A 12876-nucleotide genomic window follows, 5' to 3' on the forward strand; every position below is an offset into this window, starting at 1 on the left:
ACCGAAGACAGATGTATAACTCCGCACCTTGGGACAAGAACAGAGCAGTGTTCATTGGCCCCTGTGCTGAGCACCACGTGGTCCCCCTGGAGGCAAAGTAAAAGGAAAAGGAAACCTGTTGGTGCAGATGATGGCCACAGTTCTATTAAAGTAAGGATTGCAGTCTTGTCGAGAGTGGCAGTCGCAGTCCTGTTGAAGTTCTGGTCCTCCTCTGGATCCAATGAGTGGTACCAGAAGTCCCAAAACTCCAAGATTATGTATACTCAGGTTCAGGTGGGAATGCCCAATACCTCCCGCAGGGCAGGGAGTTTCACAATGGGTGGTTTAACTCTATGAGTCGTGGGATATTTTTGGAGTCTTTGATGGTCTAGGACATTGCATTTGCCTATTATGCCAGTCCAGTATGGCCCATTAGCAGAGATGACACCTCAGGCTGGGTGTGAAGGTGCTAATTCCCCCCTGAAGAGGATTTATCACAGCTGGGTCATTGGTGTGAAGACAATGAAACACTCCCCTGCCCAACTTGTAACCTGAGGTGTCAGGTGTGCCCTGGGCAGCTGCTGCAAACAATCCATTTATTAACAGTCCATCAGAAATTACATAAAGGGTGCGGAATACACAGGTTTGGTTATACCCACATAAACTGGCCTGTATAACTAGGACACTCTGATACAGCTAGAATTGTAGAATATCCTGAGTTGGAAGCAGACCCACAAGGATCATCAAAGTCCAGCTCCTGGCCCTGCATGGGACCATCCCCTAGAGTCACACCAACTGCCTGAGAGTGTTGTACAAGTGCTTCCTGAACTCTGTCAGGCTTGGTGCTGTTACTATTTCCCTGGGAAGCCTGTTCCAGTGCCCAGCCACCCTCTGGGGGAACAACCTTTTTCTAATATCCAACCTAAATCTCTCCTGATACAGCTTCATGCTATTCTGTCACTGATCACCGCAAAGAAGAGATCAGTGCCTGCCCCTTTGCTTCCCCTTATGAGGAAGTTGTAGACCGCAATGAGATCTCCCCTCAGTCTCCTGGAGGCTGAACAGACCAAATTACCTCAACCACTTCTCATATGGCTTCCCCTCAAGGCCCTTCATCTTTGTTGCCCTCCTTTCTCTAATAGCCTAATGTCTTTCTTATATTGTGGTTTCCAACACTGCACACAATATTGAACGTGAGGCCGCCCCAGTGCTGAGCAAAGCGGGACAGTCCCCTCCCTCGACTGGCTGGTGATGCTTTGCCTGATGCTCCCAGGACATGGCTGTCCCTCCTGGCAAACAGGGCACCACTGGCTCAGATTTAACTTGACATTGACCAGGACCTTTCCACAATGCTCCTCTGCACATCTTGTTCCCCAGTCTGCACATACATCCACAGTTGCCCCACCCCAGATGCAGAATCCAGCACTTGTTTTTGTTAAACATATGGTTGGTGATGGCTAGGTCTTTCTGCAGGGCCTCTCTGCTTTCAAGTGAATCAACAGCTTCTCCCAATTTAATACCGTCTGCAAATTTACTTAGTATACATTCAAGTCCTACATCAAAGTCATTTATGAAGACATTGAAAATGGAGCCCTGAGGAACCCCACTAGTGATAGATCACTAGCCTGATGTTACCCCGTTCACTATTACCCTTTGCACCTGACTTGTGAGCCAGTTGCTCATCCATTGCATGACGTGTTTATCCAGCTGTGTGCTGGACATTTTGTCCAGAAGGATACCGTGAGAGATTACTGAAATCCATAAAAATTCCATGAACATAGAGAAAAGTTCTCAGGATATTTTGAATCACAGTAGTTACCTCCTGAAAAACAGCTTAAAAGTTTTGCAGGTTGTAGATGATTTATTCATAGGAATGATTGTCTAATACATCCAGTAAAAGTGTTGCTATTCTTGCAGTGATACTAATATAAGGATGAGGCATAGTCAGTCATACCAGCAACCACCTACACATGCTCTAGAAATACACTGATGAAATTCCATGGACTACTGACATGTGGGTTTCTCTGTTGCTCATAGATTAGAATGGATTTTTTTTATTGTTTTATGGACATTTCACTGGAAAAGATTGTCCAAAAGCAGTTCTTCAGAACAGTCTCAGAATATCAAGTCACTGCCCATAGGAAAATACAGCATATCTTACCTGTGGAGAACACAGTGTTGTGTTAACTGGAGAGAAAAACAATTACTATCATTGTGCCATACTTTCAAGTTTCTTCTTCTCTGCTGAAAATAGTGTGAAGAAATAGATACCAATCTTTGGCCACAAATCCACAAATATTTTCAGGAGTATAGAGAATATTTTTGTTCTGTTTCCTATTGACATTGACAGAAGATCAGAAATGTGTTAAATTCTACTTCCCAGCACATTTTAAGACTTAGAAAAATGCTTAGTTTTTTAAGGCTCTCCATGTAACCTACTTCTTTTGAATTCAGCAAAAGCTTTTTGGTCTTGTAAAGCAACAACAGAGTTAATTCAGTGTTGGGAGCTTTGAAAAATCTTATCCTGGAAAACTAACACTGTACAAGAGGCTAAAGCTGTTAGATCACACCACCAAAAAAGGGAAACTATTTCCAGTGCAGTGTTGCCCAGAACATGTGTTTATTGGAAAAGCTGCCTGAACAGAAGCCAAAGTAATCTCCTAAAAAACCTACCTTTAAACAACCAAATTACAAACAAAATAGCAGTTGACTGAAAAATTTTAAAGTAAGAAAGTGAACAGTATATTAAGTTGTTTAGTTTTATTGTCAAACTCCTCAGTGTCTGAAGACAGACCACTTGAAAAGATTAATTTCTGTTTCTGCAAAGTTCCAGCTCACAGTATTGTTAGATATTAATCTCCTCAACATTAATGCCAGCTGTTATATTCCTTTGCTAAATCCAGCCTCTTTGTTCCATGCAACAATAGAAAAAAACTCCAAACCTGTAGCTGCTCCACATCCTATACATCCATTATTTTTAATTGCTGGTGTGAAAAAAGTGACAGTATTGGTATATATGAAGTCAGGGTGCTTTTTTATTGGTATTTTTCAGATTGACTCATCATCTGTGAGTCACTGTGTGTAGGTTCTTGAGTCCCTCCCTCACCTGCATAGTTTAATACTGGTTGTGTTTTAGTTTAATAAAGTTTTAAGGCAATTTTCTTTATCTCAGGAATTCCTGCATGTGCAGCTTGTACTGTTATTCCACAGGCTACTTAGGGCAACCTTCAGTTTCACTATTCATTGTTTGTTTGCTGTTTCTAAGGAAAGGATTATTATTTGTAAAATGGGTCTGAATGGGTCTTTTGTTCTTCTTTTTTCTAATGAAACTGTGTGCTGGTTTTGGCTGGGATAGAGGTAATTTTCTTCATGGTGGCTACTATGGAGCTTTGTTTTGGATTTATGCTGAACATAGAGTTGATAATGTAGAAATGTTTTTGTTATTGCTAAACAGGGCTTACACAGAGCTAAGGCCTTTTCTGCTTCTTTTACTGCCAGGCTGGCAAGGAAGTTGAACAAACCTCCTGAAAGGAGGTGCCGTGCCTATGGTGAGAGGACCAAAGGAAATGACCTTAAGTGAGACAGAGGAGATTCAGATTAGATATTAGAAAAAATGTTTTCACTGTTAGGGTAGTCAGGCATTGGAATAGGTTGCCCAGGGAGGTGGTGAAGTCACCATCCCTGGAGGTGTTTAAAAGGTGTCTGGATCTGGCAATGAGTGACGTGGTTTAGGAGTTACAGTGGTAGTGCTGGTCTGACGATTAGACTTGATGATCTTGAAGGTCTCTTCCAACCTTGATGATTCTATGATTCTAAAGGCTCTGTGCTATTACAGTATTTAAAGCTGTTTAGAAAACTGACAGCAACAATGTATCTAGTGTTTAATACTGTTATCTGTATTGAGCTTCTGGCTCTTGCAGTGCCTTTCTGTATGTCTAGACAACAAATTTCCAGGTAACAAATCCCTTGTAAGTTAGATTAAGTTTTAAAGCTTCTGAAAGACACCAGGTAGCTACTATATTGTGAAAAGCTTAATTTTCACTAGTCCTTTCACTGGAAAGATTAAAGGATAAGTCACAATAACTTAATTTTAATTTTTTTGTCCTACATGTATTTTAATGTATACCAGTTCATACTAATAACATGTAACTTTTTCTAAGGAGTTTTCAGTTTGTACTGAAAGGATAAATGTGGAGGAGAAATGCAGTTCTGTTGAAAACTTGAAAAAACTGCTACACTGTGTAGCAGTAGAAGAAGAAACAGAGAAACTGCGAAGTTAATTTGAATGGTAAAGCTAAAGTTTAATTTAGAAAATATTGAACCTTGATGGGCCTTGAAATACAAACATTTAAGTAAAGTATATTGTCGTAGGAAACATGGCCAGTGGTCCATGGGCTAAAGGTAGATAGGTTAGAACAGCATAAAATAACAGTAGTGGTAGTGTCTGGGGTTAACTTGTAAATGAAATATTATTAAAATAATTATAATATGGAAAAAAAATATTGATTTCATACAGACAAGTCCTGCAGTGTCACTCATATTCTCTAGAGAAACAGTGCAACTTCCAAAGAAAGTTAATCTGTGTTGTGAAGAAGCTGTGTGCACTTGTGAACAATTTCATTGATCTAGTAGAATAGCTTCCTGATGAAATGATGCATGAGCATAAGGCTTAAAAGATAATGCATACCTAAGTTATGTCGACTTTTTCCATATATTCCCTAGGTATTATGTTGCTTTGTGGTACTTGTTTATAATTTACTAATAATACAGTTTGAGCTAGAAAACAGCAATTTATCCCATTATCCAAAATGCAGCTAGATCGTAAGTTAGCAGATGGCACATCATCTGTAGAACATTATTAAATTAATTGTATTTAATACAAGCATATATATACTTGAGTTCTCTGATGATTTCTTTTGATGTTGCAGGAAACAGCATACTCCATTCCGCAGCAGACAGTGTGACAAGTGCAGTACAGAAGGCAAGCCAGGCCTTGAATGAGCGTGGTGAAAGGCTAGGTCGTGCAGAAGAAAAGACAGAGGAGCTGAAAAACAGTGCTCAGCAGTTTGCAGAAACTGCACATAAGGTAAGATTTTGTCAGGATAAGATTCTCAGTAGGTTAGAGTCACACACTGTTTTGAGAAGAGAAAGAATTCATTCAGTCACTGTTTACAAACAGCTTGCTGTTTTCCTTGACAGTTTCTCACCTGGCAAATTTCTAGTTAATACATTCCTTTGTGCCTAGATATGAGATTTGCTGCATTTCCACTTGAATTGAAACTACCTGTCTTCACCTTCCTGAGGCATATTTCAAATCCATCTTCCCACTACTGTTTGGTACTATTCCTCATATTTTGTGCAGCAGTACAGTGAAATTGTTGCTAATCCCCTTTGATAAGCAACATAGGTCTATGACTACCTGTTTCTGAAAATGTATTTTTTTATGTATGGATATCTTATTTATGAGGATTTTAAGGAATTGTTCTCTAGGGAATGGATGTACATTTCCTACTTTTGATGGAAGATATTGATAGTACTTTATGCAAATGAAAAAACATGCCAAGCTTCCATGTTTGTGCCAGAACTTCTAGTCATCCTCAACATTCCATTTGGTGGCTGTACAGCACATTCACAGCATACTTTCAATGCTTTTTTAAAAAAGGTAAAAGTTTTCTGAACATGAGCAACTCTTGCAGCATGCAAGTTTGATAGTTTTGCTGCTTAGCACAGGCATCAGGCTTTATCCTGCTTGTGTCAAAACATTCTTGGCCTACTGCATTAACACTAAAATTCCTGGATTGGTATCTTGCAGTTCTGTACAAGTGTCTGTCTTTAAAATTTCACAAAGCAACTTATTTTAATATTTCCTGGGATAATCCTCTACTTTGTGGTCCATTTAGAGTATGGTACAGTACAAACCTGCTGTTGAACTCTTCCATCTAAGACCAACCACCTTTCCTCATCCCCCCACCTCCCTGCAGTGATGATAACTATGCCAACTTAGCAAACCAACTGTAAATAGCAGGTACCACTCTTTTAGGAAAGGAGGCAAAGGGTTTGCTGCTTTAGAGTAAAGTATAGAGTGCTGCTTCATTGAAAAATACTTCTGATATTTGGGCTGCTATGAATCTTGATTGAAATTTGAATAGGTTTTATTTGTGTGTGCTCTTTCATCTTCCACATATGCAGAACATCAACAGATGGAGACATGCTGAGAAACAATCTTTTTTCAATTGATTTTGTTAGGAAAATCTTATTTTAAAAATCTCAGAATTAAATGATGCTATATTGTAATAAAAATACCATCTTGGAAAGATTGTACTGTACCATAATTAGAAATAAAACTCTGCAAAAACTGTATGTGAGACTCATCTTCAAGAAGAGCCTGAAGGAGGGTCTAAGGAACTACAAGTCTGTCCTGTAGACCTGGAGGCCAGGGAAAGGTTATGGAGCATATCATCGCACACCGTGCCACACATGTGGGACAACTGGGGGAACAGTCTTCATGAAACGCTGGTTCATGAAAGGCAGGTCCTGCTTGACCAACCTGATCTCCATCTATGACAAGGCAGCATGCTTAGTGGATGAGGGAAAGGCTGTGGATGTTGTCTTCCTGGGCTTTAGTAAAGCCTTTGACACATTCTCCTGGAGAAACTCGATTCCCATGGCTTGAATGGGTGCACTGGGTTAAAAACTATCTGGATGACCAGGCTCGGAGAGTGGTGGTGAATGGAGTTAAACCCAGCTGGCAGCTGGTCACTAGTGGTGTCCCCCAGGCTCAGTATTGGGACCAGTTCTGTTTAATATAATTATCAACAATCTGGATGAGGGAATGGAGTTCACCCTCTGTCGGTTTGCAGATGACACTAAACTGAGCAAGAGTGTTGATCTGCTGGAGGGTAGAAAGGAAATGCAGAGGGATCTGGACAGGCAGAATTGATAGGCCAAGGCCAGCAGTATGAGATTCAATAAGGCACAGTTCTGGGTCCTGCACTTGGGTCACAATGATCCCCTACAGCGCTACAGGCCTGGGCAAGAGTGGCTGGAAAGCTGCCTGGCAGAAAAGGATCTGGGGGTGCTGGTTGACAGCTGGCTGGACATGAGCCAACAGTGCACCCAGGTGGCCAAGACAGCCAATGTCATCCTGGCCCGTATCAGAAACAGTGTGGCCAGCAGGACCAGGGCAGTGACTCTCTCTCTACTCAGTCCTGGTGAGGCCACACCCTGAATCCTGCATTCGGCTTTGGGCCCCTCATGACAAGAAAGACATTGATGTGCTGGAGTGTGTTCAGAAAAGGGCAGTGAAACTGGTGAAGAATCTGGAGCACAAGGAGCAGCTGAGGGAGCTGGGGTTGTTTAGTCTGGAGAAATGGAGGCTCAGGGGAGACCTTGTTGTTCCCTACAGCTACCCAAAAGGAGGTTGTGACGAGGTGGGGGTTAGTATGTTCTCCCAAATGACAGGACAAGAGGAAATGACCTCAAGTTGTTCCAGGGGAGGTTTAGATTGGATATTAGGAAACGTTTCTTGAGCAAAAGGGTTGTCAAACAGTGTAACAGGCTGTCTAGGGAGGTGACGGTCTCCATCCTTGGAGGTGTTTAAAACGCACGTAGATGGCACTTAGAGACATGGTTTAGTGGTGGACTTGGAAGTGTTAGGTTAATAATTGGACTCACTGATCTTAGAGGTCTTTCCCAAGCTGAGTGATGGTATAATTCCATGATTCTACTTCAGCTATATGACAGGTTATTTTAAGATACAAAACACATAATGGAGACTGGTGGAAGATGCATGGCATCGGAGTAATTTTTTTAGCATTTCACCAGTTGAAACAGCAAATGAGGGCATTTTAACTTCCTCTACGAGTTTGGTTTTCTAGGTAACTCCCTAGAGGGTTCACTCATTCAGCTTTGTTAGCATGCTATTATCTACAGATAGCAATTTTTTGTTACATGGAACCTACACCTAAGCTCTCTACTTGCTTTGCAAAGTCGGTTTGTCTACAGATTTTATACAGGATTTAACTCACTTCATCTTCCTTCTTTCTCTCATTCCTAAATTAAGTCCATTTTTTAAATTATTTGAAATGGAAATACTAGGTAATCACAGAGGTGGAAGGGCAATCAGTTCTTTGTTTTTCATCATTATGTAGTGGCACCTCCTGAATAGGTGTTTTCAATTACTTGCACAGAATTTCTGATTGTAGTTAACAATCAAGATCCTTAGGTCAAAATTACCATTCTTTTAAGCATGTCTTTGTTTCTGGTCTTGCTCTAGCCTTCCTCACAGATAGAAAAATAATGGAACACTGGGAAACACAGTTGTCTGAAAGCAGATAAATCCTGCCTCCTCAGCACAGCAGCTTTGCTTATGCGTCACAGTAAAGGGAATGACTGCCTACCTGTTTGCAGAGGAGTTAGGCATTTCAGACATCTTTTGAAGAATTTGGTTTACAAACTCTTCTCAATCAGACTGGCCACATTAGCTTGATATAGCTATCATTACATGTGATATTTCTTTAATTAATTTTTTCTGTCTTTTTCAGCTTGCCATGAAGCACAAATGCTGAGATACTGCCCAAAGCTGAAATCTTCCCAAGAGAAACTGAAAAGGCTACATTCAGCAACTTTTACAGGAGATCCAGTCTTCTGTGTTCTTTTTCCTTCCAGTTCAGTGGAGATGCGTTCTTTCAGTTTCTGTGCAGGAAGAAGTGTTGCATTTCTGCCTTTCTGACTTACTTTTTTTCCTCTTTTGTAATATTACTACACAGTCCTGCAGTACTTTCTACCTGTATTTCAGTTGTTACAGGAGTGAAAGCAGTGGAACTGGACCAAATGACAAGCTGATCAGGATTAAAATAGTAATATTCTTCCCTGGTTGTACAAAATTACTGAGCTGATTGTGAACATGCTCGTGAAAATAAAATCCAAAGAAGAGGTATAATTTTCTTCATTTTATGTAGCATCAGCAGAATGTGAATGTTGGAATTAAGCACCTGGGGTTGTAGCTATAGTGAAGAATAGACTGCTTTGTCCTGGGAAACAGAAAAACTTGTTTCTTCTACCCAATGTAGGAAGTTTTGCATGTGCACCAGCATTCAGAAGTGTATATCTGAATTTCATTCATATCAGCATTTTACATATTCCTATTTTCCCTTCCAGATTGATCATTTGAATAGTATACTGAAACCTAAAGAATGTATGCTTGAGGTTTCAAAATAGAGGAAAAAGTGAGTTTTACATCTATACGCACATAGCTGTGCCTCAAACACAATCTAGAATTTAGCAATCTGTTATCAAATAACATTTCTTTTTACCTGTGATTCTGTGGCTAAAGGCCTATGAAGATGAGAATGCAAAGGCCTGGGAAAATGAGAATGCACTATTTTCAAGACATCTGTTTTTTATAAATTCTACATTAAGAGCTTTTTTTGAACAATTCAGAGATTTGTCTGATTAGAATTACATTTGTGTTAGTTAGTTTTCTGATTTTCAATATAGAGGCTTTCAAAAAGCATGTCTTGGTACATTAGAATCTACTTGTAGATTGAGTCTCAGCTTTCAGTATGCTGTCACTAGAAGGGTGACACTACTTCGTTCTGTATTCACTATATGCAATATATGCACAGTATTCTCTTACAAAAATAAGTAGGTTACCCTTTTCCTTCATAGCTGTTTTCTTAAAATTTTTAGAATGTTCTAATATGCTTTGAGAATGAAAAAAAAAAAAGGAAAAAAAGATGCCACTTTTTCTTTTTTTAAACTGGTAAGCTAGAAAAGAAATCCTGGCAGAAGGTACAGCCTTCATCTTCTGAAAATGCCTGCTGCTCTTCGTTTTTGTCCTCATCTTACCAGAAAAGCTGGCATTGAATGAATGTACTGTATTCATTGTAGAATAAGATTTTTGCATTATTAATGACACTTGTAACAGTCTGAAATCCTCAAAGTAGTGCTTATAAGAGAGATAAAAGCTACCGTAGTAATTGAGATTATTTTAGTTACTGCAAGCTGAAATAACTGAAAATCTCTTGGAAATACCCATTTTGTAAAAAGATGCTTGGCTTTAGGAAAATATTCCCATTCAAACTTAGCTGATTGCATTCAAATTTTACATCTGGGGTTTTTTCCCCTGTAATTTAAAAGGCTTTATATGAAGCTTTTTATTTAATTTCACACTGGGAATTGAGAGAATGGGTCATCTGTGTAGTACCATATGATCATTTAGATCTGTTTAGCACCAGCTCCAACAGTTACCAAATCTAGAACCATCAAGTGAAATGGAATTTGGTCACTTCTGTTATAAATCGGAACAGGTTCGTTAACGACACAAGTTTTGAACACTCTGAGTTATGTGTAATTAATGCCCTAGAAATGTCTGAACACTGTTGTAATGATTATGAGTATTTCTGCAAATTAACCAGGAAAACAATGTCTCATAAGAAATTAAACTTCTGCTAGGTACAAAATGTAAGGCTATTAAACAACAAAAAAAAAGATTCGTTAGAAATCAGTCAGGGAGTACATTTTTGACCACATAGCTAACTTCTGTCATCATATTTTCCAGTCTTTTTTTACCTGTATTCTGCTGCTAACCTCACAAGTCTTGAGAGAAGAAACGAGTAGGTTTGGAACTGCTGCCATCTAGCTGGTCTTCTAAGCTTGCAAATAATTAGAAGAAATGTCTAGAACCCTGGTCAGATAAACTTGAAAAGAATTAGCTGTCTAAATTCAAATGAAAAGGCATAGATTTTCAAGTGTTTACATGAATATCAGCTGGACAGGACAAGGTCACAGTTGCTCGGCTAAGTTCCAGACTGTTTGTACTAAAACATTGCTTTAGTCCCACTGACAGTTCTTCATCATTTTTTATTTTTTTGTATTGTCTGGTTAAGTATATTGTTTTTTATCATAACTCAGGACTTTAATCCAACCATCAAAAGCCATTTACTATGAGAATTCTAAGTAACTTGGTGTTCTTGAATTAAGGAGAAGTGGTTTGTCTGTTTACTTCGTTCTTGCTGTTCATTAAAGTACAAGATTTGGTAGTTTTTAGAAAAAAATCAAGGTGTATAAATGTTTATCCAAACGTAAATCTTATAGCATTGCAATTTCCTTCTGGAACTTAGCTTGTAGTGTATACAACCTAGTATTATTAGATAGTCATGTACATAACATATACTATGATTCAGGTTAATGTTTCATATGAAAGAATGTACTTGTAAATTGTAACAATATTAATAGTTTCTTTATCTTTTTAAAGTTCTGAACAGAATAAAAATAATGTATTGTTAGACTTGACTGCTGTACTGCAAACTGTCTTAAAAGGCTACTTTTGTGTCTAGCAAAAGTTGTGCATTATGTGAAATATTAACAAAAATGTGCTCTCTAAAAATTGATCTTAAAGGTAGGTAGGTTTTGCTATGATTTGCCAGAATTGTAATACTTGCTAGTATATATTGTAACCAATTCCTTGAAAGTTCTCAAAGATGTAGAAATTTTGTGCCATCCTGGGTGAAAAAAAAAAAAGTGGGACCCGCTCTCTTGAGTCACTACTGGAAACCGTGATTTTTGTCATTAAATACTTCAACTGTGATGAAAACAAAACTGTCCTTGGATTGAGTTGTCTATTCAAAATATTTATTTGTAAATGACATTTTAATATTTTGTTCTAACACAATTATATTACATTCTAGCAAAACTGAATAAAGATTAGTTTTCACTGTAATTATGAAAATTTTTCTAGAATACTATAATTAAAAAGAAGTAGTGGAAACTAGGTTGAAGCATTGCATTTCCAAGCAGATTCCAGACAATAATTGACACAGGTTAAAATTAGCATCCTACCTAAAGGCTGTAAAGGTTAAAAAGAATTATCTTAATTTATTTTCAATTTGCTATGAAATGCTTATTCTCAAGTTGTTAATGTTTTCTTTTGGCCATGTAATTTTATTGATAATTTTTTATCAAAGCACAAGCAACTTTAATTGCCCAGTGAGAATAAAAGGTAGAATTCTTCTATACATAGAAAAGCAATCCCTTAGATTCGAATGAGGTCTACTTGCAGAACAATCTTATCTGATATGAACTGACTTTCCTGCCATCTCTTTTTTTCATGCTTAAATGTGATCCCTAAGTTCCTAATCTCAAAAATGTCTCAATGACAAATATTGTCACCTGGTTAAATTACTGTAGATACTAGGTAAGTTTTGCTAGAATGCATGTTATCCATCAGTGTTGAATGCCATACATGCTTAATGCCCAAACTGTATAAAATTTAACTAAAATAAATAGAACTCTGGTGGATCAGAAACTAGTTTGATCAGACAGCATTTTGTTGTTGGTTGAACATAACTATTTGGCAGTTCTTTTCCATTGTTATTGTACATTTATCCTATAAGATAGAAAGACAAAATTTTTGGTTCATTTTCTGAACATTTTTTTAGATCAATTTCACTGTGATGTCATTTTTTTATTGACATTATGATTTTCATAAATCATTATCAGCCTAATTTGCTGCTGTGTATAATTTATGGAAAAGATGATGGGGCTTCAGTCATGGACAAAGCTCAAGCATGAATGGTTGCTGATTCAATATCTGATTCAATATGTTAGAATTTCTAAGTAAAAGATACACTGGCTTGTTTAGTGTTGGAGAATATTGTTGCTGCCATATTCCTGAAGGCATAATATTTGACTGACAAAATCAAACTAAGATGCCTGATGCCTTCAGCTGCAAGCCACAGTATTAGTGAATCCATGCACTGCTTCAGGTAGTGAGCAAGTCAATAGTCCTGTCCAGTATTCATGAAGGACTGCAATATCTCAGATTAAAAATTGCTTTAATTTATTTCAAAATTATTCCCTCATGGTCCCTCATTACCAGTGGGGTAATGACATGAA

The 12876-nt window shown here is 38.2% G+C and overlaps 1 protein-coding gene across 4 annotated transcripts in view; it reads left to right on the forward strand.

Annotated features, from left to right (window-relative positions):
- STXBP6 (syntaxin binding protein 6) overlaps window positions 1-11580 on the forward strand; it is a 102222-nt gene extending 90642 nt beyond the window's left edge. For all 4 annotated transcript variants that reach the window (XM_051791348.1, XM_051791347.1, XM_051791346.1 and 1 more), the window contains 2 exons: window positions 4908-5065; window positions 8523-11580. In XM_051791348.1, the coding sequence (XP_051647308.1) occupies window positions 4908-5065; window positions 8523-8546 (182 nt within the window). In that variant the 3' untranslated portion in view covers window positions 8547-11580. The remainder of the gene's footprint in view (window positions 1-4907; window positions 5066-8522) is intronic.
- The last annotated feature ends 1296 nt before the right edge of the window (window positions 11581-12876 follow it).

The sequence above is a fragment of the Manacus candei genome, unplaced genomic scaffold (assembly GCF_025592945.1).
Source record: "Manacus candei isolate 608988 ecotype Guabito, Panama unplaced genomic scaffold, ASM2559294v1 h1tg000033l, whole genome shotgun sequence".
NCBI classification, from domain to species: Eukaryota; Metazoa; Chordata; class Aves; order Passeriformes; family Pipridae; genus Manacus; species Manacus candei.